General features: G+C 51.8%; 7 protein-coding genes across 7 annotated transcripts; 3 read left to right on the top strand and 4 right to left on the bottom strand.

Annotated features, from left to right (window-relative positions):
* QC762_310420 (uncharacterized protein) lies at positions 1 to 2,490 on the bottom strand. The gene is made up of 3 exons (XM_062889339.1): positions 2,409 to 2,490; positions 1,746 to 2,232; positions 1 to 1,682 (listed from the first exon to the last, which is right to left on the bottom strand). The coding sequence occupies exons 2-3, from the start codon at positions 1,984 to 1,986 to the stop codon at positions 448 to 450; spliced, it is 1,476 nt and encodes a 491-aa protein (XP_062745379.1). The 5' UTR covers positions 1,987 to 2,232; positions 2,409 to 2,490; the 3' UTR covers positions 1 to 447.
* A 102-nt stretch (positions 2,491 to 2,592) lies between these two features.
* Positions 2,593 to 10,816, top strand: QC762_311530 (uncharacterized protein). The gene is made up of 6 exons (XM_062889451.1): positions 2,593 to 5,981; positions 6,047 to 6,383; positions 6,732 to 6,893; positions 6,967 to 7,511; positions 7,565 to 8,467; positions 8,556 to 10,816. Exons 1-6 carry the CDS (start codon positions 2,945 to 2,947, stop codon positions 10,541 to 10,543), a joined length of 6,972 nt encoding a protein of 2,323 aa, XP_062745378.1. The 5' UTR covers positions 2,593 to 2,944; the 3' UTR covers positions 10,544 to 10,816.
* A 1,575-nt stretch (positions 10,817 to 12,391) lies between these two features.
* QC762_0060020 (uncharacterized protein) lies at positions 12,392 to 15,496 on the bottom strand (the record flags this gene model as incomplete). The annotated part of the gene is made up of 8 exons (XM_062883584.1): positions 12,392 to 13,206; positions 13,269 to 13,368; positions 13,440 to 13,538; positions 13,625 to 14,047; positions 14,156 to 14,206; positions 14,258 to 15,232; positions 15,295 to 15,338; positions 15,394 to 15,496. The coding sequence occupies 8 exons, from the start codon at positions 15,494 to 15,496 to the stop codon at positions 12,545 to 12,547; spliced, it is 2,457 nt and encodes an 818-aa protein (XP_062745377.1). The 3' UTR covers positions 12,392 to 12,544.
* Positions 15,497 to 15,609: 113 nt separating this feature from the next.
* QC762_0060010 (uncharacterized protein) lies at positions 15,610 to 16,889 on the bottom strand (the record flags this gene model as incomplete). Its single annotated transcript, XM_062883583.1, has 2 exons — positions 15,610 to 15,651; positions 15,714 to 16,889. The coding sequence occupies 2 exons, from the start codon at positions 16,887 to 16,889 to the stop codon at positions 15,610 to 15,612; spliced, it is 1,218 nt and encodes a 405-aa protein (XP_062745376.1).
* Positions 16,890 to 17,582: 693 nt separating this feature from the next.
* On the top strand, positions 17,583 to 19,562 carry BLI4 (putative oxidoreductase bli-4, mitochondrial; the record flags this gene model as incomplete). The annotated part of the gene is made up of 4 exons (XM_062889450.1): positions 17,583 to 18,006; positions 18,065 to 18,426; positions 18,487 to 18,765; positions 18,819 to 19,562. The coding sequence occupies exons 2-4, from the start codon at positions 18,241 to 18,243 to the stop codon at positions 19,560 to 19,562; spliced, it is 1,209 nt and encodes a 402-aa protein (XP_062745375.1). The 5' UTR covers positions 17,583 to 18,006; positions 18,065 to 18,240.
* Positions 19,563 to 19,940: 378 nt separating this feature from the next.
* Positions 19,941 to 24,187, top strand: QC762_311500 (uncharacterized protein; the record flags this gene model as incomplete). The annotated part of the gene is made up of 2 exons (XM_062889449.1): positions 19,941 to 20,117; positions 20,901 to 24,187. The coding sequence occupies 2 exons, from the start codon at positions 19,941 to 19,943 to the stop codon at positions 23,760 to 23,762; spliced, it is 3,039 nt and encodes a 1,012-aa protein (XP_062745374.1). The 3' UTR covers positions 23,763 to 24,187.
* Positions 24,188 to 24,578: 391 nt separating this feature from the next.
* On the bottom strand, positions 24,579 to 26,800 carry RFC3 (Subunit of heteropentameric Replication factor C (RF-C)). The gene is made up of 3 exons (XM_062889448.1): positions 26,303 to 26,800; positions 25,593 to 26,236; positions 24,579 to 25,532 (listed from the first exon to the last, which is right to left on the bottom strand). The coding sequence occupies exons 1-3, from the start codon at positions 26,434 to 26,436 to the stop codon at positions 25,141 to 25,143; spliced, it is 1,170 nt and encodes a 389-aa protein (XP_062745373.1). The 5' UTR covers positions 26,437 to 26,800; the 3' UTR covers positions 24,579 to 25,140.
* Positions 26,801 to 27,089: the final 289 nt, after the last annotated feature.

Raw genomic sequence — 27,089 nt, 5'->3', positions numbered from 1 at the left:
TCAGTGCCTCGGGAGTTAACCCATCTAGTAGAAGACAGTATTCCACACAGCCATCGTTGAGCACCAATCAAGGTATCTCATCACAACCCCGCATGGGCGAGAAGACACCGCAGGGAACAAAATGCAAGCCGACTTGGGCAAACGTGTAAAAGCAAGTGTGAAGGGATGAGAGCGAGATGACTGATGTGAACAGGAAAAAGATCGAGAACATCAAAACACCGGGAAGCCGTATAGCTGCGAGAATAGTCCCAGTAGCCGACTCCGACAGTAATCTCCTCCTGCACGTAGTCTCGGGCAGCAATATGGACCCTGCAACAGTAGTTTCGGTGTGGTCGGTGGCCTCCGTGTTTGATGTGCCCCAGTCTGCCTGTCCATTTCCAGCCAAGAGGATCGAACTGGCGCTGACCTTACACCAACTGCAACAACTGAGCGTCTTCTCACCGAAACCTAGTAAGGACACTTCCCACAGTACCCGCACTCGTCTGCCGAACAAGCTGTGTAATCGGGCAGCTCCTTCTCATAGTCGTAGCCGTACAGGTTGTCGTGGTAGTACCGATGATCTTCATCGCTGTCCTCCTCGTTGACATCAGTCTCGGGGTTAAAAGAGCCATGATCAGATCCCTGAGTTTCAGTCTCGCCAACTCCATCATCACTCTCATCTGTCAAGGCCCCATCCTGCAAACCCCACCGAGCCTTGACTGCATCAGAAAGTGCATCGTCCACATCCGCAAGTTGCTCACGTACTTCTAGCCCGCCAATTCCCGCATACCTCAGCTCCATCTTCTGGTCAGGCATGTCGGAGACAACCTCGATGATCATATCAATGAGACTCTTGAGCTGTGCAAGCTCAGCCTGGTGATCCAACTCCCAACGTTGGACATCCTCCCTGACGTCCTTGATCTGAATATCCGCCTTTTTAAACAGCCCCTGGGTGTGAAAGGCGAGAATGAACGTGGGGATTTGGGAGACCCATAGACGGGGCAGTTCCTCGGCAAGATGATCCTTCTTGTCCTTGGTGTAGATGCTACGGGTCTTGAGGTCAAAGACTTGAGCTTGCGGGATAAGCTCACCGCCGAATTTGACATTGATGGTGGTCTCGGCTAATGTGGCAGTGGTCTGGGATGCAAGTCCCATGTCAGCTTCAGAGAGCAAATCCGCAAGAGATGTCTGATCCTTGACGGTTGTGGACGAGGTGCTATTGACCGAGGAAGGGCCTTGATCATGGGGCTTAATGTATCCATCTGCTTCGAAACGCACTAGGATGCGATGACCACCGAAGGTATATCGAACGATGCGTTGGTGCGAGGCCGACCCCTTGACATCAGGCTCCCAGATGGTGTTAGCCTCGGGAAAGCTGTGACCATATCCACGGACTCCGGGAATGATCTCGGTGGGTGTGTTCTCACGTCTCGTGAAGAAGACGGTATTGTGGATTTTGTCAACGAGGATTCGGAACGGCTTGTCTTGCCGGCGAACAAAGCGAAGTAGGTTGCCCAAGGTGCTTCCACAAGCCACGATATCAACCTCGGGAGAGATGTTGTTGTCTGCCTCCATGGCAGCGATAACACACGGCTCCAGTGGATGCTTCGGGAACCGGGCGGCGTTTTTGTCTCGGAAGTAAGTCCCATTGTCTTCGTTGAGACGCGACGGAGATGCGACTGGAGCCCACAAAGGTGGCTTGGCTATCGTCAAGAACAAGCATTCTGTCAGCAACATCTCTGGTGCACGGATAAAGGCAGATTTACCAGGCACAAGGATCGTTGGTGCGGCTTCCTTCCCCTCAAGCCAGTTGTATGATGTGATGAGTCTGCAGTCGCGGATTGAAGGTGAGGCGATCTTGCTGTTGAGATTCATATCGAGATCAGATATCTCGATGGTTTGAACCAGGTTCCCCAATGGCGGAGGAGGAGATGCCTGGGCCTTCGAAACGTCATCATACTTCCGGTTGGTGTAGCGGCTGCGAGATTTGTACCAAGTCGAAGTCATGGTATGGTGTTGGGCAATGGTGAAGATATGGGAAGAAGCGATGCAGCAGAGGGATCAGAATGAACGACGTATTAGTTGAATTTCAATGCACGAAGGATACCGAGGACAGAGTATAAATGATGGCTCACGCTGGTTTGACCGGCGGCTCGATGCCGTTGCGTTTGCACCTGGGGTGCAGTGCATACCCGTGTCGACTCACACCCCTTTATTTTTCACGGCGGCCCTTGCCACGAAATAATTGAGACACTAGAGCAGGTTAACATACCTTGAAGGGTGGTCCATAGGTCTTTACAGATAGTCAATAGGCCTTAAAACATAGTTTATAGGCCTTTGAGGATAGTTAATAGGCTTTAGAAGATCATTCAAAGGCCTATGAATTTACTTTCGAGGTATAGTTTATAGTATAACATGGGTTAACTTACTTTTGAGTGTTAACTATTTTGTGGTGAGGGTGCTAGGTTCGGCATGATGAGAGGAAAGGAGCTGGGCTGCAACGTGGGGGAAGTACACACCTCGGGCAGCCGTATTAGAAACACCATACGGGAGGGAGCGCCTGCATCCCGCAGGGTAAATCCTGATGACCAAATCTCCAAACAAGGACACCAGGAAATATCAGGTAATTCAAAAGTCTGGCTTTCAGTGTTCCAGTCTTGCGCAAAAGATAGGCTCATTAGGCATCTTTTGCCTTCGATGCAGTGAGGCCCGCCGCCAACACAGCCCGAGACGCAGCACAACAAGCAATGTGATTCGTTGTGTCCAAATGGCGGCCGTCCTCGTTGGCCAAAGTGAGGCTTTGCGGGGCCGCTGACCAGGTCGCACAAAGCGGGATACAGCAAGTGGAATCATGGACCTATGAAAACAGGCATGCTATCCGTGTGCAAACAGAAGGGTACGCCTCCGGGTTTGAGGAGAAAGGAGGACGACGGGGCTTTTGATATTTTAGGGTAACCCCTTGAACATGACTGTGATCTTTTCTCCCAAAGTTCTGCACACCACTCTATCCATCCTCTTCATCCCACCTTTGATTGTTGAATCACCCATGGCGTCAACCGACAACTCAGTAAGAGCCAATCGCCTGCGCACGCTCTTTCGAGAGACCGTTGCTGGGACTCGACCTATCAGGACTCCCCAGAGTGCCCAGCTATTCCTCGAGGCCGTTCGAGGTCAAGAGAACCCCAGTGCTTGCATCGAAACTATCGTTGGGAGCACTGCCGGTGTTGACTCTGTCAGGGACTCGGTCCGAGCCGATTTGTCGTTGCGCTTCATGATTGCCAGTACGCTTCCATTCCTGCAGTACCTATCCCATCCTGGCATCAAAGTACTAGCCGACGGGCAGCTGTTGCGGCACGTCCTTTTGGCCATTGCGCAGCCTCCCACCGTATGGAATGCTCTGGTCAAGTTCTTCAAAAACCACGAGATCCCTGATGCCAGTCTCTGCGGCTTCGCTTGGCTGGCTCTTGAGCTTGCGCTTCTCCCACCCACCACCAACGTGAATGTGATTGATGATGTGAGGGCCATCTCTGAATCCAAGGGACTCCTCAAGTCAGAGAGCCATGTGACGCGCGAGTATGGCTACCTGATTCAAAAGGTGTTGCGCATTCGGGGCTCGCCTGAGGAAGGTGTTGTCGGGAATGCGGGACCCGGAGGGCGACACGACAATGACCTGGCCGACTTTCGAAGAATTAGCATCTATCCCACGACTGACGAGTTCCTGTCGACTCAGCTCCCGTTCTACCAGACGGCGGTTGATGTGCGCGAGACTGACCTGGAGAAGCGACCGAGTGTGCATCTCGACAACCAGTTTCGCCTGCTGCGAGAGGACATGCTGGCCGAGCTGAGGGAAGACCTGCAGGTGGCCATGGGCAGCAAAAAGGGCGGCAACAATCGGAGGTCGTTCATGCTCGGCCGACTAGATCCAGTGGGAATTGACGTGGGCAACTTGCAGCCGAGGGGAAGAGCCAAGCCGTGTGCCCTTTTGGTCAGGTGCTTTGAAGGGTTGCACTTTCTCGAAAAGATGAAGCCCGAGGAGCGGAAGAAGTACCTCAAGGACGAAACAAATCTCCTCCGCCACCAAGCATTTGGTGTCCTCTGTCGCGACAAGGAGATCTTTGGCTTTGCTTTTGTCGACCGCGACGTCGACAACCTCGCCAAGTCACCCCCCATCGTTTCACTGCAGTTTACCGACGAAAATGGTCTTCGCAATGCCATCCTCGCTCTCACCCTGCCCAGACGGGAGTTTGTGCAGTTCATCTTGGTCGGCACCCCAGTCTTTGCCTACGAACCCGTTCTGCTGGGCCTCCAACGATCCGCCGACATGCCTCTCATGGACCTGCTGGTCAACCCCGCGCTCATAGCAACATCTGGCTTCAGCATCCCCCCCAAGCTACGGCCTTTGGTGGCCCAGCTTGTCGAGGACAGTAGACATCTCGCCGGCGAGGGCACTGTGGACCTTGACACCCCAACCGGCACCATCTCGATTGACAAGTCCCAGCTGGTGGCCCTCATGACCTCTTTGACCAAGCCTGTGAGTCTCGTGCAAGGCCCTCCAGGTACAGGAAAATCCTTCATCGGCGCTCAGATTGCCCGTTGTTTGCACAAGGCGGGCTTGAGGATTCTCGTTCTCAGCTACACAAATCATGCCCTGGACCAGTTCATGGAGGATCTTCTCGATGTTGGAATTCCTGACACCGCCATGGTCCGTATTGGCTCCAAGGCGAAGTGCACAGATAGGACCAGCGCCCTTCTTCTTTCTGCGCAACAGGGCAGTTATAGACGCAGCCGGGATGGTTGGGCTATTGTCGACGATCTCAGGCAAAAAGCAGCCAAGCTGGCCACGGAACTCCAGAAAATGCTACAGAGTTATTTACACTCACCATTTCGTTGGCAGGAGATTTCAGAATACCTAGAGTTTTCGGATCCGGATGCCCACTTCTTGCAGGCTCTTCAGGTTCCCGAGGGCGAAAATGGGTGGCGGCGGACCGGTCAAAAAGGCAAGGAAATCGAGGAAGACTATCTGTTCAAGCTGTGGATGGCTGGCCAAGGCCCTGGCATCTTCAAGAATAACATCCCCAACATTTCCCGTGGAGTCTGGAAGATGCCTCACCCGATTCGACTGAGCCATATTGAGAGATGGACCAAGGCCATGGCTGAAGAACGACTACACACGTTGCAGGAGGTAGCACGCCAGTATGGAGATCTTCAGCGAGACTTGGAGATCCAGTTCAGTCAGTCTGATAACCAGATCGTGCGTCAAAAAAGCATCATCGGTTGCACCACTACCGGCGCTGCCAAACATATTCGTTTGATCCGTGCTGCTGAACCAGACGTCATTCTGGTGGAAGAGGCCGGAGAGATCCTTGAGAGCCACATTCTGACGGCACTCTCACCCACCGTCAAGCAGCTTGTTCTCATCGGTGATCACAAGCAGCTGCGGCCCAAGATCAACAACTATGCATTATCAGTCGAGAGAGGTGACGGATTCGACCTGAATCGATCTCTTTTTGAGAGGCTGATCCTTCAGGGAGCCAAGCACGCCACACTTCAGAAACAGCACCGCATGATTCCAGAGATTTCCTGCTTCGCCCGCGAGCTCACATACCCTGAGCTTCTCGACGGCCCCAAGACAAGCGGCCGCGAACGCATTCGTGGGTTGCAGAATAGAGTTGTGTTTCTGAGCCACACGAAGCCGGAAGACATCGACAGAGCGGTCAAGGACCGCCGCGACCCGGGTGCGAAAGAAAGCAAAAAGAACCAGTTTGAAGCCGAGATGGTCTTGCGTTGTGTCAAGTATTTCGGACAGCAGGGCTACAGCTCCAACCAGATCGTCGTCTTGACTCCCTATCTGGGTCAGCTGCGTGTTTTGCGAGACGTCTTCTCCAAGAACAAGCATGATCTTGAGATTAGCGAGATGGATAAAGCTGAGTTGATCAGAGCCGGGTTGATCTCAGAGGCCGCCGCCAAGGTTGACAAGAAGCCTGTCCGGATATCGACCATTGGTGAGAGCATCTTGACATACACCCACAGAAATATTGCAAAAGAGACTAACACTTGACGACCACAGACAACTACCAAGGAGAGGAAAGTGATATCGTAATTGCTTCCCTCACGCGTAGCAACAGCGCTGGTGATGTCGGTTTCATGTCTGCCCCGGAGAGACTCAACGTTCTGATCACACGAGCCCGCAACTGCCTTGTTCTTATCGGAAACATGGACACCTTCAAGCAGAGCAAAAAGGGTAGAGCGGCCTGGGCTCCTTTTTTTGAGCTTCTGAACAAGAACGGCAATCTTTACGACGGACTTCCAGTCCAGTGCGAAAAGCACCCATCGACTCTGGCATTGTTGAAGGAGCCTGTTGATTTTGACAAGTATTGCCCCGACGGGGGGTGCACTGAGCTTTGGTACGTTGTGGCCCCGAATGTTTTTTTTTAAACAGTGGCAGGACCACTGTTCAGCATATCACCTTTCCAGCATTGGGTTTGGCACTCGGTGTAACATTGTTTGTTTTCGTTTCTCTTCTTTTTCTTTTTTCTTTTCGTTTTACTTTTCTTTTTTCTTTTCGTTTTGTGTTTTCTCTTTTCTCCTTTCCCCCCCCTCTTCTTGGTCTCGTTTTTGGTCTTTCCCTTTTCTTTCTTTCTTTTTTCTTGCGTATTATCATCATCACCATGTTGTGGCCCCTTGGCTTCTAGTCTATCTTGCGGCTCTATTATTCTGTTCACAAGGTGCAGGGCTAACTGGATTCTACACAGTGATACACTCCTCAAATGTGGCGTTCACAAATGTCGATCTCGCTGCCACCGCGTTGACGACCACTCCAGGACGGAGTGCAATCAACTCATCAGCCGAGTTTGCGCCAGACAGCACAAGGTGAAAGTGCGATGTGGGAGGCAGAATGAGGGATGTGCCAACTGGTATGTTTTCATCCTCCACGCGTCCATTGGTGATTAAGTTACGCGTTGGAAACTTCAACTAACACAGTAGCAGCATCAAAGAGGATAAAGAGATGAAACGCAAGGCCAAGAGAGATTTGAAGCTGGAGGAAGAACGCAGAGCACGCGAGGAGGAGTACGCACGCACCCTGAAAGAGATCCAAGACGAAATTGAACATCAGAGGCGCGTCAACAAGTACCACGCCGAGGAAAGGAACCGGAGCGAGACCATTGAACAGCAAAAGGCAGACCTCGAAGCGTTGAAAGAGGCCGAAATCAAGCTCCGTCAACAGAACAAGCAACGTGCAGAGGCGCAAGCCCGATCAAAGGATACAGCCACTTCCAAGAGCACCAAGAAAACGTCAGCCAAGTCTTCCGAGGAGTGGACAAGTGAGTCAAAGGCAGAATGGGAATTCCTGAAGCAGTCGGAGCCAGGGACTTACAGCAAGGCACTTGATGAGCTGATGGCCATGATCGGGCTGGAGGATGTCAAGCAAGAATTTTTGAACATCAAGTCAAAGGTTGATACGGCCTTGCGGCAAGATGTATCACTGGCCAAGGAGAGATTCAGCTGCTCCATGCTGGGGAACCCCGGAACTGGTAAGTCACCCATGCTATCTCACTCTTCAGGTCTAATCTCTCTCTCTCTCTAGGAAAAACCACTGTGGCCCGTCTGTACGCAGAGTTTCTGACGGAGCTTTGCGTCATTCCGGGCAACTGTTTCGAGGACAAGACCGGTGCAGGCCTGGCGAACATTGGTGTTTCTGGTTGTACCAAGCTGATTGATGGAATCCTCAACGCCGGCGGCGGTGTTCTTTTCATTGACGAGGCATACCAACTCACGTCCGGCAACAATCCTGGTGGCGCCGCTGTTCTCGACTACCTTCTGGCTGAAGTCGAGAACCAGAGAGGCAAGATTGTCTTTGTCCTGGCTGGTTACAGCAAGCAGATGGAGAGCTTCTTTGCACACAACCCTGGACTGCCAAGCCGATTCCCAGTCGATATGACTTTTGCCGATTACACCGATGATGAACTTTTGAGAATACTCGAGCTCAAGATCAACCACAAATACAACGGTGCGATGGACTGCGCCGATGGCCTACGTGGGCTCTACTGTCGGATTGTGAGCCGGCGTATCGGGCGAGGACGGGGTAAGGAAGGATTCGGCAATGCGCGCGCTGTTGAAAACGTGCTGGATATCATCTCGAGGCGCCAAGCCAATCGTTTACGACGTGAGAGGAAAAAGGGTGCCAAACCAAACGACCTTTTCTTCATTAAAGAAGACCTTATCGGTCCGGAGCCTGCGGAGGCTTTGACCAATTGCGCCGCCTGGAAAGAGCTTCAAGGGTTGATTGGCCTTCAGTCTGTCAAGGATGCTGTTCGCTCGCTTGTCGACAGTATTCAACAGAACTATGTGCGAGAACTGGAGGAGAAGCCACCTATCGAATACTCTCTCAACAAGGTTTTTATGGGAAATCCTGGCACGGGCAAGACGACTGTGGCGAAGTTGTACGGGGCTATTTTGGTGAAACTCGGTTTGCTCTCCAAAGGCGAAGGTATGTATTTTGTCTTTTGGTCTCTACGGGCTTGGAATCTTTGAGTAACCACTTCAACTGTTCTGGGCGAGAAGCTAACTGTCAACAGTTGTGGTAAAGAACCCGTCAGACTTTGTTGGAGGTGCTCTGGGCCAATCAGAACAGCAGACCAAGGGAATTTTGGCGGCAACTGTTGGAAAGGTCTTGGTCATTGACGAAGCCTATGGTCTTTACGGAGGAGGAGGCAGCCAAGGCTCAATCTCGGACCCCTACAAAACCGCTGTCATCGATACCATTGTGGCTGAGGTGCAGAGCGTCCCCGGCGATGACCGCTGCGTCCTGCTTCTGGGCTACAAGGATCAGATGGAGACAATGTTCCAGAACGTTAACCCTGGACTGAGCCGGCGGTTCCCCATTGCTTCTGGGTTCAACTTTGAGGACTTCTCGGACGAAGACGTTCGTAAAATCTTTGACCTCAAGCTCAAGAAGGCGGCATACCAAGCCACTCCCCAAGCCGTTGCTGTTGCCATGGAGATGATCAAGAGGGCTCGCAATCGACCCAACTTTGGAAATGCTGGCGAAATCGACATCCTGCTCGATGCAGCCAAGGCTCGCCACCAAAGACGTCTCAGCAAAGGCCAAGCGAAATCGGATAGTCTCTTCGAGGCCGTGGACTTTGATGAGAATTTCGACCGTGCAGACAAGTCGACTGCCAGCGTAAGGCAGTTATTTGAGGGTACGGTTGGGTGTGAGGAGACTGTGAAGCTTCTCGAGGGATACCAGGAAACAGTCCGCACGCTCAAGTCGCTTGATATGGACCCCAAGGAGAACATCCCATTCAACTTTCTCTTCCGAGGTCCACCTGGCACTGGCAAAACGACGACCGCGAAGAAGATGGGCAAGGTATTTTACGACATGGGATTCCTGTCAACTGCAGAAGTAGTGGAGTGCTCTGCTACTGACCTCATCGGACAATATGTCGGCCAGACGGGACCCAAGGTGCAACAACTCTTGGACAAGGCTCTTGGGAAGGTGCTGTTTGTGGATGAGGCGTATCGTCTAGCCGAGGGACATTTTGCCAAGGAAGCCATGGACGAATTGGTGGATTCCGTCACCAAGGACCGCTACGTCAAGAAGCTGATCATCATCCTGGCGGGCTACGAAAAGGACATCAACCGCTTGATGTCCGTCAACTCGGGCCTCACCTCGCGCTTCCCAGCTGTGATTGATTTCCGATCGCTGACCGCCGATGAGTGTCTGAAACTTCTCTGCAAATTGCTCGAAAAGCAAAGGATGGGGCTCAAGAGCAGAGGCAAGGATTTTGATCTCACATGCCTTGTTGCAGCAACGGCTACCTTCAGGCGGGAGGTCATCGCCTACTTTACCCACCTCGCCGCCCAAGACAACTGGGCCAGCGCGCGCGATGTTCAGAGTGTGTCCAGGGCCATTTTCAACAATATGTTGACAGACAAGACCGGGCTTGCCAGTGGCCGTCTGGTGCTGACCGAGGTCGTCATAACTACCGAGCTGCGGACCATGCTGAATGAGCGGGCTTCTCGAAGCAACTTTGATGCGCCAAAGATCGACATCCAGGAGATACTCCGTCGATCGCAAGCCCCGCCGCCGCAGGGACTTCCCCATCGACCGGCTACGCGTACCACCACTGCCACGGAGATTCAGCAGACAAAGGTTGCAGTAGAGCCGGTTGTTGAGGACAAAGAAGAAGAGCCACCCACTGTTCCCGAGGTCAGCACAACGGACCCAAACAACAAAGACTCTTGGATCAAGCGAGACGCAGGTGTCAGTGATGCGGTCTGGGAACAGCTTCAGCGGGATCATCGGGCGGAGGAGGAGCGTGAGGACGAATACAGGCAGCTGTTGGAGGCCAAGGAGAAAGCGACTGAGGAGGCGAGGGAGAGGATTGTGGCCAGGTTGTTGGCGGAGGAAGCTAGAAGAAGGAAGGAGGAGGCAATCAAGGAAAAGTTGAAGGCCATGGGCGTTTGCCCTGTTGGGTACCCGTGGATTAAGCAAGATACGGGGTACAGGTGTGCCGGAGGGTCGCACTTTATTGGGAATGTTGATTTGGGAAACGTGTGAGGTTCCGGTGTTCACGCTGTACTCTGTATGACGCTGGCAATTTGTGGCACAAATAGGAACACCACTTACACCACTCAATGGCAACAGCCACTGCTTGATCAAGGTCGTGGATTGAGTACATCGTTAGGTATTTTTATCTGCCTACCTAATTACGTACTCTACACAAGAGAAATAATAGATAAGCTGAGATAGGAACTTTTATAGCTCGGATAAAGCTAAAATAGGAGGCTTTATAGCTTAGCTAAAGCTAGGATAGGAAGTTTTATCGCTTGGATAGAGTCCTATAAAAGTTTGGATTTATAATTAAAAAAGAACGGTAGGAAGAAGTTATTGCGTAATCTTGTTAAGCCAGATCGTCCCTTACTTTACTTCAAGTTTCCTGCCATTACCTATTCGGAATCCTTGACCAAGGCTTCTTTGTCAGAGGTGCCGTGGTTACTAGCTTTGGACAACGTGGACGATCCGAGGCTTATTGGTTCCTACCTCCCGTCAACAGACTGAGGCTCTATCCTCATGGCCGTCAGAAATACGTCGACACATTTCACGCCAGCAAAATAGACTTGGGTTGTTCAGCCGCTCGGTAGGGAGGAGAGCCCTACGCTTTTAATGAGTCAGCTTGCCCTCGACAAGGCGATCGCCAGCCGAGCGGAGGAAGATACCAAGGCAGCAGGCGAAATTTGCAAAGAGCTTTGCGGCTTTCGTTTGGCTATAACTCAAGTCGCCGGATTCGTCACCAACGCAAATTGTAGCCTGGTTGAGATGGTGACGATGTTCAAGAGTTTGTTTGATGTGAAGGCCATCGTTCAGAACCAGGAGGGACCCGTCGATGCCTTGTAGCACGAGCACACCCTATCCAACGGCTGGGATGTCACGTTTTCAAGCCTCAAACAGCCAGTCAGAGATTTACTTGGAGACGTGGTGGAATGTGACCACCGGCGCATGCCGTGGTATTCAGTCGAGAACCCTTAAAATCACCCACGCATATGGCGGCACGGAGAAAATTGTAATTAAGTTTGTAGTTAAGTTGTATTGCAGAAATCCAAAAGGGCCGGTTGGTGTAGTGAAGCTATGGTGTTGGACCTGTGATAATGGTGAAGATATGGGAAGAAGCGATGAAACAGAGAGATCAGAACGTCTCCCCATCTGACCTTTCTATCATCAATCACTCCTCATCACGCTGGTCATATCTCAAACTCCATCGCTTCACAAAGGTTCTCATGTACTACATCATTTCCATAGAGGTTCTCAACCATCCGCATCAAGGTTCTCATACACCCATGCTTAAAGCAAGGCACTATTCATCCCCCTTGCGGACTCGACTTCTTCCCCATCCATCATCAACAACAACAACCTCAACCACTAATCCTCACAAGGTTCAACACAGTACTCAACCCTCCCAACCCATCAACATGAGCGAGAACAACCCCCCTCCCAAGACCCTCAGTCCCCCTCCTAGCCCTACAAGGGCGAAGATCACCATGTCTGCCTCCAGCACCGATGTCCTGTCAAGCACTACCACAGCTCGTGACGAGGACGCATCCGAGTCCGACACCGATTACGGGAGCTTCCCGGATTTCAAATACAACGACGGAAACAAACCTAAAACCCCAGCTGTCGCGGCTTTGGAGGAGAGTTCCGGCAACACACGACGTTGATGACCCAGCCGCGGCGTGGCACTGGAGCCATTGCCCACTGTGATATTGGTCCCAGCTGTAGGGTCTAAAATGGCGGGATGTCGACAGCGTTGGAAGCAAAAACCCAGAAAAAAAAGTAAAAACAACCGTGTTGATTTACATTGCATGGTATTATGGAGCCGAGCTTGGGGGTTCACCGAGTTGAACTGGCTGTCTGGAATATGTAGTAGATATCAGTGCAGCTATGCGAAGGACGTTTTCCCAAGGTAGCAATCCAAGATTTTGTTCTTTCAACATTGTGAGACCAGCCATAGTGACACCCCGACACGCTGACAAATTTTCCTCCCCGAAAGGTTACAAAGACGCCCTAAACATTATTATCAGATCCCCGAACTGTAAGCCCTGCAGGGCTTCCACTTCCATCGTCCCCGTTCAGCTGGCTTCCGTTCATGTCTTGCGCAGATCTGTTATCTCTCTCTTCATGATGTGAGACTCTTGGATGGGCGCTAGTCGATCCAAAAGCGTTGGGTGGCGTGTCTCGAGGCCATGTGCTCACTCGAAGACGCGGGGACTTATCCCGTCGCCGTTTATCCCAGGACCGTCGACCCGTGGTATTGCGTCGCTGCTCCTGTCCCATTTCTGTGAAGAAGTGAACAGTCTGGATTCCATTCCCATTGGCATGCCTGGTAGGTTTCCCCTGATCTCTGTCCTCATTTTGGGAGTCCTTTCCGTCCCTGCCTTTCTTTCCCTTCCCATCCTCTTTCTGCTTCTTCTTTTGACTTCGTTGGTTCCGACGCAGCTTCTTCGCCCTCCTCACTTCTTCCTTCATGTCCTGCACCATTTTCTCCGTTTTCTGCATCATCGAAGTCGAGCACCACTCGTCACTAAAGGTGAGCCAGAATCGATAGAGACCGGAGTATATAAGCACCGAGGTGGTGAACAGTTTGAACAGAGACCATATGAAGGCGCGAAGGAGGTTGGAAAAGGCAATGACTACGGAAAGGAAAATGACGCCAAAGGAAATGGGCACTGCCGTAGGTTAGGCCGGGAAACTACAGATTAATCCGGAGAGGGCTTTGAGGGGATCTTACAAATGAACTTTAGTTGCTCCCATACACTCCATGGATTATCGCTGCCGCCAAATTCGTAATTGTTCATGCCAAATATCGAGGCAATAAATGACAAGGGGAGCTATTGCCGCAGTTAGCCAGAGCGTTTCCTTAGTTGCCATAGCTAAAGTGTCACGAGTTGCAGTTACTTACAAAGATAATAGTGATGACAGTAAACATCATGATAGCCCGCCCCTGGCGAACTGCCTCTTCGGCTTGCTTGACCGATTCCCATGCCTGAACGACACTTGCCTGTTGTTGCTTGAGAGAGAGAAGATCGGTGACCTGACCTCGGAATTAGTGACTTGTATGGCGGCATAGTAGCTGGTCAAACTCACACTTTGGGCCGTACTCTCAGCCCCCTTCTTCAGCCCCTCAAGCTCATCAAGTCGATCGTCCACTTCGGCAAGAAGTTCTTGAGACTGCATTCGAAACCACAGAAGCTGGTCGCGCTTCTCCTCCATTTTGATATACTTTTCCATGTTCTCAGTAGTACTGTGTGCCCTTCTTGACATCCCTCGGTCATGTTGGACAGCGCCTTCTTTCCACCGGCCGTCGGGATCGAGAATGTGCTCTACATGCTTGCAAAACCGTTTGATCACCTCTCTCTGCTTCTTGTGAACATGAATCATGATGTCGAGCTCATCAATGATGTCCTTGACCTCTCTTTGCAGCTTCCCTTCTGGATGAATGTCCAAGAGGGGCACGTGCAGGTCAGATGAGTCGATGTACTTGGATCTCGAGCGGTAGATTTTGGATGCCTTTTGCGTCCAATGCCAGACATGTTGGAAGGATATCGTGTGTTGATTCGTCTTGCAACACGTCTAAGTAAAAGAAGCCCGCCAAGAGTCTCAAGAGGACGAACTTACCACATTACCAATAGCTTCTGAAAAGATGTCCATCACCTGTGGTTGGCTGTCCTGCGACAGGATTAGCTGAAATCACTCAATGATTGCTGAAGGAAAACAAACCTCAGTCTTGGTTCGATCAAAGAAGGTGTTGCAACATTCGTCGAGGATGATCAGAGCCAAGTCATACACCGACCTGACCTGATTCTTGCGGGCAAACTTCAGCCTTTGACGAATAGACTTGTGCACCCCCGAAAGATCCTGCTTGTTGAACCCGTAGCGCTTGGGAAATGAGGTGATAATTGTCTTCTCGTCCAAAACCCACATCCAGAGCTGATCGACCATCACGAGCTGAGAGATTTTGCGAATGTCACTCCGGCAGTGCTCGCAGCCATGTTTATCCGTCTTGTCCCAGTGGTCAGTCCACTTCAGTGTGACGTCGACATTGTCGTTATCCGAGCTTTGATGGAATACTCCCTTGAGCCGGCTCCATGGACCGGACTCTGTTGTAGTTGGCTGTGGCTCGAGTCGGTGACAAAAATCCAGATTCATATTTGTTCCCCGATAGACAACCTGGTCCCTGTCTCGGACCTTGGTGGTCTTCAAGGTCCAGTAATAGGACTGATCAAGCGTTCGGCGGGGGTGAAGAGGTGGATCATGGTACAGATACTTCTCCAGCATTCGTTGGTCTCGATAAGTAGATATGGCTTCGTAGAGTCTTGCCGCGTCAATCAGGTACTGTCCGAGAGGATTGTTGATCTTGAGCCTGCCATTGTCATCTATTTCAATCCGCTGTTTGCTTCTACCGACAGAAACAAGTCTGTCCATCAAATCAGCCAGATCGTTCACACCTTGTGACGGGGCCGTCGAGCGCTTCTGGTCACCGCTCTGAGTCGTCTTTTCATCGTTTTGATCCCTGTTATCTGTGTGTAATATGCGCTTCGCACCCGGCTCCAAGTCCTTCCTCTGTTCTATGCGTGTCTTGCGTTTCTCGTAGGCGATGTTTTCGTTTCTTTTGCGCTGCTGCTCCGACTCGATATCAATCATCTTCGCCATCTTGTTTCTCATTCTGTCGGTATCCCAGTGTAGATAGGGCATCTGTGTCGAGACATAGGGTCAGTGATACTCGAGCAAAGGTGTGGAAAGTTCGGTTGACGGACGAAGAGGACTATATTCTTTGGATTATCTTCAATTTCGGTAACCTCTGCAGCAATGTCAGGTTGACTTTTCTTGGGTTTCGGATGGATGTCATCACATACCAGACGATATTCTCTCACAGAGAGGTCTCATATGTCTCGCATGCACAACACCACTCCGAGCTCCATGTTGCTGACCACGCCAAAACTGAGGTCTCAGAAGCATCTGAGTGTGTGTCTTGACAGATCGATCCCTTGATGCGTTGCTGAGGTCAATGTTGAGATGGCTTTCACCATAGTATCTAGCTATCGCTTTCTAGGATTGGGATAAGTCAATGTTCATTCATCAATAAAAGGGAAAGCAGACTGTACCTCGACCCACTATGTACCGGTTAGCATCTCAGAACAACGCACTTTAGCAACATTCAATCAGGATAACTCACGTGCATGTTGTTGGACGGCAGATGGAAATATCGTATTCTTGTGGGGTCGTCGATCTTGATAACATCCCTACCAAGAATACTAGGCCCCGGTGCGGGAGATGACTCCGAATCTCCGTCTGCACCAAGAACAATGTTCATAGCTAGACGCTGGTCCGGAAATCTACCCTTGAATCTTGGATCTTGAAGTTCCTCCTCGTAAGGTTCGAGATACTGAACATGCGAGCTCTGTGTTGGTGAAAAAGTCGGTGCTGGGCTAGTTGTGCCGTTGTGAAAGGTCTCCCGTGTTGGTGACGACGTTAGTGTCCTTGAGCGAGGATCCGTGGTGGGTACTGCGTTTAGTGCTGTAGATGTCCAGTCCTCGGCTTTCTTGCGTGTGTACTGAATGAGGTATGCGTTTACATCTCGCTCGAGATCGTACTCTGCTGATTTGGAATCGGTTGCCGGTGTGCTTTTGCGAATGCGTTCCACTATCTTTCCGACCTCTTCCCGTCCGGGCTCTGGTCTTGATTCGGGGTCAACATTAGGGAGCCGTGCTGCTGTACTGGGTGGATTCTCGGCGATTGGTCTATTGCGCTTCCATGCTTGAACCTTCTCCAAGCCGGCCAGATATGACGTTGATCTCCTCCAATTCTTCCCACTTTCTTCAACACAAGTCACAAAGTGGTCGGTTCTTGTGATGTTCGTTGATTCCTGCAAGCAGGGTCCGCTGGAGCCTGCTACAGGGGGCGAGCTTGGTACTGTTCCCTTGACAGCCTGTCGAAGGATGTCGGTTCTTCTGTACTGAGCTTCAATTGCGACAGCGGTGCTCTCGATCGTCTTATCTCTACGCTTTTTTGCGGCTCGTGTAATCTCATCGTCTGAACGCTTTTCATTTTCGGGGAGCGATTTCAGATACTCCTTCTCAAGGAGGAACTCATGCTGCCAGATAGGGCTGTTGTCGGGGTCAAGAAAGTAACTGGCACGGTCTGCGATGTTGATGCATCCAAAATAATGCTTGGTGTGATCTCTGATAGCCTCAGGAGGGTGGTCCTCGGAAGAAAAGCATGTCGGGGGTGCGGATTCGGAGTCAAAAGCGCGTGTGACCGAGTGATGCCCCGGCTTTAGGACACCGGGATTCTGGCTCCTTGCCTTGGAGGCCCGACGCTGGTAATGCTGGTGTAGATGTCGAGATGCCATCGTGGTCTGCTAGTTGTTTCGAGTCATAGGGCTGAGTAGATCTCTCTCCATGGGAGCGACCGGCTCTAGATAAGGAGGTCCGCTGTACGCAGGCCGACATATTTGCCCGCTGGCTCCGACAGGTTATATGGACGAGGCTCTGGATAAGCCGCTTGACGATCGGTGAAGTGATGGTTAATCAGGGGATCGCGCAAGAAGTTCACGTTCGTAATTGGAACCTTGCATGTCCCAACATCCCGGGCTGAGTGTAGCGGCCAATCGTGCGGGCAGCTTCGTGACACAGCTGGGCATATTGGGTGATGGCGGCGGCGTAGCTTCTGCAGTTCGTCCAAACTAGCAATTGGCCAATAATCTCACTAATGCTCCCAGCCGTGTCACAAAAGGAGAGGCGATGATGTGGTTGCACTCAGGGGAAGAGGGTGTTGTCGACGAGGCTCCGGAGAGACTCCAAAACCGGATAACAAAGCCGTCTTAGCCAAAGAATAGGAACAGTGCGCGATTTCGGTCTGCAAACATGGAAACACGGTGACGAGAGTGTTACCAGAAACAGAATGCGAATTGGGAGCTGAAGTCAACGGATCTTGATGGATGGCATGGCGAGGCTCGCAGTCGCCGTCTGCTGTCAGGCAGCCCCTCCATCCCCCGCCAGTTGTAAATTCTTATCTGCCCCTCACTTCACACATTAATTCCTGAATCAATCGATCTTGTTTTTTTTACAAGATCCATCACAGCTTTTCCTGTCCACCCCGGCTATAGCAGTTCTTTGCTTGGGCCAATGGGCGATTTTTTCACCATAGCATTTATGATAGTTAATCTCGGCCTGTATGACTCCTACCTTAGCTTTCTGTTTTTACGATCCTGCCCATCTTCTTATTGTGAATAACTCTCAGATCATACCGGGGTATCCTACCTAGAAAATTACCGTTTTCTGGGCTATTTATTGTACAGAAGGAGCCTTGCTGATTCTGACGTTGAAGAAGCTCTGACGGGAATCAGGCTCATCTCATGCATAACTTTATGCATGGCTCCAACAGGCATTAGATGAGTGTGCACAATACTTCCCACAGGTATTAATTGTTCCTGATAACTGTGGGAAACGAAGAATGAACAACGTTCGGTGATTGAGTCGCAATCCACCAAAGCTCAGAAGTTGCCGCTGGGCTAACGATATGCAGTTCCTGACACGATCCCAACCGGGGCGGGGAAGCTCTTCGGATCAAGATACGTCATGCATTTAGCTTTGACGGCCTCGCGAGGGCGAAGACATGATCACATAAGAGCTGATTCCCTCTTTTCTTTCTCCAAGGGGATTTTGACGCGTTCTCGGAGGATTTGACATAATTGAGAGTAAATGGCACAACGATTGGTGGCTCGACGTGCCAACGCGACCCTTTTGCCTGCTCCCCGTTGCACCGCAAGTGTCAACCCATTTATTAGCCCTGCTGTTGTGTTTGCGTGTCACCAACCGCAAGCCCGAACCATCAAATCCACGGCTGTGTCCAAAGGCGTGGTGGCGTACACGATGCAGAAATTGGGGGTAGGTCTTCGCATGCCTACCTACACTGAAGAAGGGAGACTGACCGAGCTAAACGTACAGGATACGCTCGCCGAAAACTTCGGCGGAGCATTCACGAAGCTCGGCTCCCGACAATTCAAGCTCGATGATTGCCCTGATCTGACCGGAAAGGTGGGTGTTGTGACGGGAGGCAGCCAAGGGATTGGGTTCGGCGTGGCATATACCCTCCTCAAGCACAACATCAGTAAGCTCTACATAATTTCCGTCAACAAGGAGGTCTTTGAAGGCGCCAAAGCCGTCATCTCCGATGAACTGGGACAAGATAAGGCTGCCCGGATGGTCTGGATGAACTGTGACCTTGTAAGTTGTCCCTTTGCTCCGGTGTTGACACTCACTGAGAAGAAACAACATAGAGCGACTGGCGGCGGGTCAAAGAAGTAGCCGAGATGATCAAGCGCGACAATAACCGGCTCGACATCCTCGTCAACAACTCGGGTCGAGGCATCATGTCAGCCGAGCTCACCTCATATGGAGTGGACAGGCACATGGCAGTCAACCACATGGGCCACGTTGTCCTCACATCCCATCTGCTACCGTTGATGCAAAAGACGGCCGAGGAAGGAAACATTGTGAGAATCAGCAACCAGAGCTCCAATTTGCATACCGGTGCTCCCAAGGACACCAAGTTCGCTTCGCTGGACGAGATCAACCAGGACGTCGGACCCAATGCGCAGTACGGAAGGAGCAAACTGGCGGGGATACTCTACTCGCGATACTTCAACCGCAAGGTAACGCAAAATGGGCACCCAAATGTGCTCATGAACGCTACACACCCAGGCTTCGTGAGCACAAAGCAGAGTAGGGAGGATATACTCGAGCCGTATCCCTTGGGTGGGTACGTGATGAAGTACGGCATAGAACCGATTAAGAAGGACCAGTTTGAGGGAGCCGTGCCTACCGTGTTCTGCGCAACCAAGATCAAGGATTCAGGCCAGTATATCTGCCCGCCTTGCATCCCTGAAGAGGGCAGCCCAATGTCGCAAGATGATGAGCTGGCGGATAGACTGATGGAGTTGACGAGGAATATCATCACTGAGAAGACGAGAATGGACTCGGTGGAGAGAGGATGTCCAATGGATGATGTTGTTGTACATTAATGGTCGGTTTTCGGGCGTTGAACAGCCCCTTTTACCCCTGGGTTCAAGTCAGACCAGATCTTCAATCAGCAACGACAGCCAAGCAGCGAAGGCGGGGGCAAAAAACTGCACCATGCAGGCCATAAGGGGATATCAACCACCAACAAAAGCGGCGTAGACAAGAGGTCTCAAAAGGAAGAATTTATTTGATGCTGGTTATTGGTGAAAGACGTTGCTGCATATGCATTCGAGGGAACTCAATGGCAACACACTGCTCGACATCCCAGAACGAAACAATGTTCATTTGTCGATGATGATGATGTGCCGCGTTCTGACCGCCTCCAGCAGCCTGAGTGGGGTTGTATTCGGAACCAGCTTCCAGCACACTGGAACCGAGTGATGGTTGTTCTGATTGGCCGGTATTTGAAACGGCCCCTGCCGAGAAAGTTTGCGAAGGAGGGGTCACAGCCCGAAGCCTGTCCTGCTCAGCCCTATGATGGAATTGAGATGATGGGAGAGGTGGGAACAGAAGAAAGGCCCTTGGTGTCGAATCCTATCCTCAGGAGCCGGTACTCCGTGTGTGTGGTGAACAGCGCAATTGGAGATGTGAGGTGAGCAGTGGGGGGTGGAATGGGCTCAACGTCAAAGCTGCGGTTCAAGGTGTCACCCTGCAGCGACCCACTGGTGCCTGCACGCCACATCCAACGCTAAGCCAGAACAAGCATAATCCTTAAAGTCCCTGGAATTCATTGGCTCTGCCCCACGCCAATGGAACAGCAATTGACTTTGACTTTCATCCTTCCTGCCCGCCATTGCTTCTTCTTGCAACAAATCCTTTATTTTTTTGTTGTTGTTTTTTGCTACTTCTCTGCAAATCTCCGTTGCCCTCGGACAAGCTCTTCTCCTTTTTCCTCTGACTCATTGTTGCATCACGGCTGGTCCTGTCTCTCGCTGATCTCGAATACCTCATCGATTGGCCGCTCCGTCGTTCCTCGTTCCTCGTTCCCCGTCTTGCGTCCTTCGTGCCACCGCCATTGTTTCCTAGCCATCGCGACTTGCTCATTCCTCAAAGTTCCGAGACACAGTCGCACTAATCTCACTTTTCCTCATGACTTGAAGGCTTCTTGGGGGTCCAACGGCCGCGATTGCCACCCCTTTGCAAAGAGGTCAGGGGATTCGATAAGGCCTGGTTCTGGTTGTGACGTTGGAAACAGAACACATACCGGCATCATCCTGGGACTACTTACCCCTTTCTTTATATCGAACTGACTGGTCACCTTTGTGAGGTACGAAACGCGAGGGCTTCGGCCGTTTGTCGCCGCTCGCACCCAGCTGACATCGGCAATCGACCCACCCCAGCCCTGGTACCCAAAACAGCTTCGTTTGTGTCTGCCCAACATGAATGGCCATGGCACACAAGGCCACTTGGATGATCCAGCTCGGGCCCCTCCTTCTCCTCGTCCCAAGGCAGGCTCCCGAACCAGCTCCAGTTCCTCTTCAACAGCGCAAACAACTTCCACACACTCTCACCGATACCACCATAGCCGTTGCGGCGAACGAGCAAAATCGCACTTGTCGCGAGAGCTTTCCGACGGCGCGAGTCTTGCCGTAACTCCAATGTCTGCCTTGTTGCAAGAGAGATTGGAGCGCGAGCGGAGGGTTGAGAGCGAGCGCGCGTCAAGTAGGACAAGCAATGATCTCTTTCGTTCTACTGTCGACAACCGAGCGATCCGCAGCCCGTCCCCCGCAGACAGTCGTCCAATCTCGAGCCAAAGCTCAGATTCGGCTAGGAAGAAGGGCCTGGGAGTCAAGGAGATGGAACAGACTCTTTCGAATCTCCACAAGCAGAACTTTGACCTGAAGCTTGAGCTTTACCATCGGCGGGAAAGGCAGACGGTGTTGGAGGAGAGCTTGGAAAGGTTGGAGCTCCAAAAGGCCGAGACGGACAAGATGAATGACAGGCTTGTTCATGAGCTGGAGAAAAGGGACAAGGCAGTTGAAGAAGCTGTCAGCATGATTGTGGTTTTGGAAGCCCGGGTTGAGCAGTTGCTCAGGGAGCGAGAGATGGTCCGCCAAGTCGAGGTCCAAGGATTGCCAGGCGCGGAGGCAACATCAAAACACAAGGTCTTTCTGCCATCTGGGTCCGACGAGGTTAAGACCCTCAATCGAATGCCCAGTTTTGTCTCTGAGCACAGTGAGAGCACCGAAAACCTTCGAAATGTGTATCTGGGGGCCCGCGGCAACGTGCCCAGTCTCCCAACCATGCCCGAAGCCACCCCTGAGACAACCCGTGGGAGTGTCAGACTTGACAGTCCAACGTTGAGCATTTTGAGTGAAAGTTCTTTTGTGAGCGTATATGGTCGGACCAAGTCTCCAGACGCACCATCGCCTAAGGAAGAGAGTCCCTCACTCATGGACACGTCTTGCATGCAGCGCATGCTTGCTCTGGAATCACCAACCAGAGTCAGAAGTGCCACCCCCAAGAACCGTCCCAGCACAGCCCGCGCCATCTCGAATGAATATACGCATTTCCACACCATTACCGACGTGATCGGGGCCGGAAGTTCGCCTCTTCGTCAGCTGGAGAAGGTGGAAGTCAAACGTCGAGCCCTCCAGGATGCCGCCAGAGCACAAACCACAGCCAACGACTTCTCCCCCTTTTCTCGCCCGCCATCCTCCATGGCTAAGCGTAAAACGAAACAGGAAAAGAGGGAGGCTCTGGAAAAGGTTCTCACGCACGGAAGTTTGACAAGCGAACGCGGGCTTCCTCCAACGCCTGATACCATCTCCACCACAACACTGCGGCTGTACAAAAACTCCAATGACACCCTATCCCACGAGCCAAACCTAAAAAATGAGCAGAGCTATCTGGCTCTGTCGGAAACAACGGCCTCGCACCATTCAGTGCCTGACGAGCACGGCACCAGTCTGGAACCTCGCACACAGACGACGCATACGCAGCCAGCATCAACGACGGCATTTGACAGCCGCAAACTAGCCGGCAAAAATGAAGATATGGACCAGCTCCAACGACCCCAATCAACGAGAGATGCTTTGCATCAATACAAGGGTGCAGATGACGCTGAATCGACCACGTCGAGTGTTGACACTTGGCTCCAAGAGGGCATGAAGCCACCACGAAAGGCCCCGCTTGATCCCATGAGTTCTGTTTCGCAGGCCCATCCAAACTACAGGGCAGATCGCGCTTCACCAGATCTGTTCTCCTTCCCATCTTCTACCAAGGGCTGGGCAACCAACGTCATGTTTGGTTCGCTGCAAGGTGCAGGATATATGGGGGCTGGCGGGAACGGTTTGCCGCACCCGCCAATGGCTGACACTCTCGATGCAATTAGCAAGTCATTGACCAAACCTGTCTTTAGTTCGGGGGTATTGACACCGACGCTGGACTCGCTCAACTCTGCGCCCCCGCCGCCGAATCGCAGGTCAAGTCTACAGGCCAAGACGGGGGCCGACCTCTCGGGAGCCGCATCAGCCTCCCCTGCGCGACCATCCCCATCGTCAAAGATAAAGATGAGTGTTGGAAAGGGAAGTAGAGCAAGAAGCAACAGTATAGATATCAGGCCCCCGTCTCGCCAGCTCGCAGATATGGCTCGAAGTCGAGCAATGACAGTGCCACCGAAACAGGCTCATCAACCTCCGCCTCCACCCCGAAAGGTTTCGCAGAGTCATCCGGACACACAGGGCACACCATCACAGTCCGTATCAAAGCAACACCATTACCCTCCAACCGCAAGCCAGGCCCCCGCTGCTGCCACCCCTGCTCGGCCTAGATCGCGCGGACTGAATCACTTCTTCCGTCGCTCCACCGGCTCGGCCGACCCACCCGTTGCGACACCATTCGCCGCACCGGCTGCAGACACGATCTCAAAAGACGAACGGCCACTGATCGGAATACCTTCTTGGGGACGACGCGGCTCGCTCGTTGATGACGATCGGGTTAATTCCAGTGCCACGCCACCGCCTATCTTGAGGAGTAAGGCTCCAGAAAGAAAGGTTGAATTTGAGGATGATGGGGGAGGGGTTGAACTAGAATTACAAGGCAATGAAGGCGCGCCGGTGGGACATATGCACGACAGCGGGGGGGCAGCCGTAGAACGGGGTGGAGGAGCGCCGATTGCCAGTGGGGGAGCGCCTGTCGTAGGTGGTGGAAAGCGGAAATGGCTTAACCTAGCGAGAGTTGGGAGCCTGAGGAACCGTTGAAGCTGGTGACAGTTGCGAGGAGGGGGGGTGTTGACGAGTGAATAACAAAGGGGAAAAGGCATTGCGTTGTGCGCATCCTGAGCAGGCGTATCTTCGCTTTGAAGTCAAACATAGTTTTTTTTGGTATGGTTTATCTGATATCGATGGACGGAAGAATATGTTTATTGGTGGGAGAGTGTTACTGTTTCGAGGCTCGGATTCAAGGTCGTGTGGGTTCAAGGTATTGGCATGATGAATGATGGAAAGACTGAATGAAGAAAAAGATGAAGGTGGCATACCGGCGAGATGGTAGATGGAAGCGGATCGACATGTATGATACCTACCTAACATTGAATTTTGGGATGAGATACCAACGTACACTGTAGGAGAACTCGAAGGATTGGACCCAGCGTGCATCGTCGTGTTCGAGGCCTTGAATGACCCGGGCATTGACGAGGCAATGGGTGGAGAAGGACTGGTGTTCGGTATCTCTCTTCGGGACAGTGTGTGTAATAACGGTGTCTGCTGCTGCCCAGACAATTATGTTATATTTGTGCTTGTTGAGGAAGAGGAACACGAGAGTTGCTATTTAGGTAGGGTACCTACCTTTAGTTTAAAACTGGGTTTTTAATTATAGATCCGAGCTTCTGTAGGCCTCTATCCGAACCGTAAGACTTCCTATCCTAGCTTTAGCCGAGCTCTAAAGCATTATATCCTAACTTTAGCTAAACTATAAAGTTTCTCAAATTAATTTTATCCGAAACTATAAATGTTTTTATTTCGACTTATTTATTATTTCTCTGGGATAGAGCATATAATTAGGTAAATATAGAATACCTAACGATATATTATATACAGAAAAGGTCGGTTTAACGGGCGAAACTTTATATGTGTAAGTTTCAAAGTCCAAAAATATACGATCACCGTTATGGTTTTATACATCGTCGAGGCAGTGCCACCGGAAGCGGCTTCGGGAAGCTCATCACCAGTCATGCAGGTCTGCGAGATCTGGCCACCAGCTTCGTCAAAATTACAGGAGGGCTCTTCTGATGAGATGGCCGTAACTTCTTTAGGGAGATGCATCGGGCTGCATCGAAAAATAGTCAAAACACCCTTGAACCGACCCTTCTTTCGTGCAGAGCTAGGCTGCCTACCTTATGATAAACAGGCTGCTGGTCTTGCTCAGGCAGTGTTTTTGGGGTTGCTCAACGCCCCTCGGCCTTCCATTTTCGGTACGCCTGAGCTTCTCATCACTGTGCCATAAGTATGAGGGGATGCAAATGAAACAAATGATATGACACCAAAAAGCAACAGTTATGGTGGTGACTACTCCTTCGGGCGATTGCCCATAACGCCTGCCAATGCATATATTAATCCTACAGCGTCCGCGCTGGTGTCATCAACCCATCAACTCTACTCCATTCCTTACTGCCCCAACGACAGCCCCAGTCTGTATGACCTCCGAGGCGCCGCCTGCTACCCGATGCTCCACCTGGGCAAGTAGGTCAAGCCAGGTGATCATAACTTCTGGCTTTACCTCCAACTTGACCAGCTCCTCCGACAACGCAGTGATGATATCCGCCAACGCCAACCCTTGTGTGACCTTGACGCTGTTGACGGCCGCCAAGCAGGCCGTCACATCGCTCGTGCTGAGCAGCGTGTTCATGATCTTCTTGATGACATCCGGTGGTGGCGCGGCGACGCACATGTAGATTGTGTCGACCGTGATGGTTTCGCGGACGATTTGGTCTTCGGGGATTTTGGGGGCGTCTTTTGGTGGGAGGGGTGTACCTTAGCAGCATCTGTTAGTAACAAGGAAAGACTGAAGGGCGGAGAGAAAAGGGAACATACTTGACGCATGGCAAGCCTGCAACACGTTCAGCGCTCGTCTCATATCACCTTTGCTGAGCTTCACTAGCGCGTCGGCCGCTTCAGGCTTGATCTTGATGTGCTCCTCGTCGATAACCTTGTCTACCAGCACCCTGATGTCCCGCTCCTTCAAGGGACTGAACCGAAATCTTGTACACCGAGACAGCAGCGCCGGGCTAAGCTTGTGGGAGTAGTTGGCAATAATGCAGAACCGGGTGTTGACAGTGTACTTCTCCATGATTCGTCTCAGCGCCATCTGGGCTGTGCTCGTCATGGCGTCGGCCTCGTCAAGAATGATCAGCTTGAAACCGGCAAGTCCTGTCTTGGAGGTCGATGCTCCAAGACTAAAGATCTGTTTCGTTGAGGCAAAGGTCTTGATCTGCTCGCGGACCACATCGATACCTCTGTCGTCGGAGGCGTTGAGCTCGAGGACCATCTGGCGCATGTTCTCGGCACCGTAGATTCGTCGGGCCAGGGCGAGGATGGTGGATGTTTTTCCGGTGCCGGGTGGACCATAAAGAAGGAGATGTGGAAGGCGGTTCGAGTCGACGAACTTGTTGATGGTAGCGAGGATGTCTTGGTGGCCAGAGACGTCGTCGAGGGAGACTGGACGATACTTTTCGACCCTGTTTTGATCTTGTCAGAGCTCTGAAACAGACCGAATAGAGTATAAGAAGAGACAATTCACGTACCATGGAAGGCTGTCTTCGGCTTCGACTGGGAGATTGGCGGCACTGCGCTTGCCCTTGGCTGCATTGCTGGAGGAAAAGGTGACGTCTTTGGAGACGGGGACATCAATGTCCATCTCATCTTCGAAGTCGGACATTTTGAGAGTCTTTTCGGGCAAGACTTTCTGTACAGGTCGTCGTAGTGAAATGTCGCGAGTTGAGAGAGTTGGTCTGGACTGCGATGGTTCAATTGCTAGAGTTGGTGATGTTCAAGGCTGCGGCGCGGGAGAACGCGGTCGACGCGTCTTTCCTTAATTGACTGCTTGGCGCGAGTTTCCTCAGTGGCTTGGGTGGGGTGTGGCTTAACAAGCAACATAGCTCCACTTACCCAATTAAACGCCCCCACCTTCCCGAGGCTTAACGCCGCACCGTTGAACACCGTCCCACACGTTTAACGACCGCTCGAGATCTTGTGGTTTTGCGACATCCCACAGCTATCAATAAGCATCATTTCACATGCTCACGATATCATGACAGCTCTGGCTCCTGGTTATACAACAGATTCCACGCTTACGATTCTCGGCTACCAGCCCACCCTCGGATGCCACGGGTTGGCAACTCGGTAAAACCCTGTGCATCTCAAAGTAACTCTGTAGATTCCATGCAGTCTCACCGTCTTTCGCCATTCTTCCCATTTTACGCAACCGCGCGGGCGTGGTACACATGAAGACTCTTGTTCCCATTCGGACTTCGGAGTCCTGTCATCCCGCACCGCACATTGAGGTTGCCAGTTTGCGAGGCTCGGGGTTAA

Source organism: Podospora pseudocomata, chromosome 3, assembly GCF_035222375.1.
Source record: "Podospora pseudocomata strain CBS 415.72m chromosome 3, whole genome shotgun sequence".
Lineage (NCBI taxonomy): Eukaryota > Fungi > Ascomycota > Sordariomycetes > Sordariales > Podosporaceae > Podospora > Podospora pseudocomata.
The sequence above is the reverse complement of the archived record's forward strand: the minus strand, read 5'-3'. Positions and strand labels throughout refer to the sequence as shown.

Excerpts from the sequence above, each read along its gene's own strand:
- RFC3 (XM_062889448.1), bottom strand. The coding sequence starts at position 26,436 with ATGTCCGACTTCGAAGATGAGATGGACATTGATGTCCCCGTCTCCAAA. Across the intron at positions 26,237-26,302 it reads GCCGAAGACAGCCTTCCATG|GGTCGAAAAGTATCGTCCAG; the intron begins GTACGTGAATTG and ends AGATCAAAACAG. Across the intron at positions 25,533-25,592 it reads GCAGGCTTGCCATGCGTCAA|GTACACCCCTCCCACCAAAA; the intron begins GTATGTTCCCTT and ends GATGCTGCTAAG.
- QC762_311530 (XM_062889451.1), top strand. The coding sequence starts at position 2,945 with ATGACTGTGATCTTTTCTCCCAAAGTTCTGCACACCACTCTATCCATC. Across the intron at positions 5,982-6,046 it reads TGTCCGGATATCGACCATTG|ACAACTACCAAGGAGAGGAA; the intron begins GTGAGAGCATCT and ends TGACGACCACAG. Across the intron at positions 7,512-7,564 it reads GCTGGGGAACCCCGGAACTG|GAAAAACCACTGTGGCCCGT; the intron begins GTAAGTCACCCA and ends CTCTCTCTCTAG.
- QC762_310420 (XM_062889339.1), bottom strand. The coding sequence starts at position 1,986 with ATGACTTCGACTTGGTACAAATCTCGCAGCCGCTACACCAACCGGAAG. Across the intron at positions 1,683-1,745 it reads ACCAACGATCCTTGTGCCTG|CCAAGCCACCTTTGTGGGCT; the intron begins GTAAATCTGCCT and ends TCTTGACGATAG.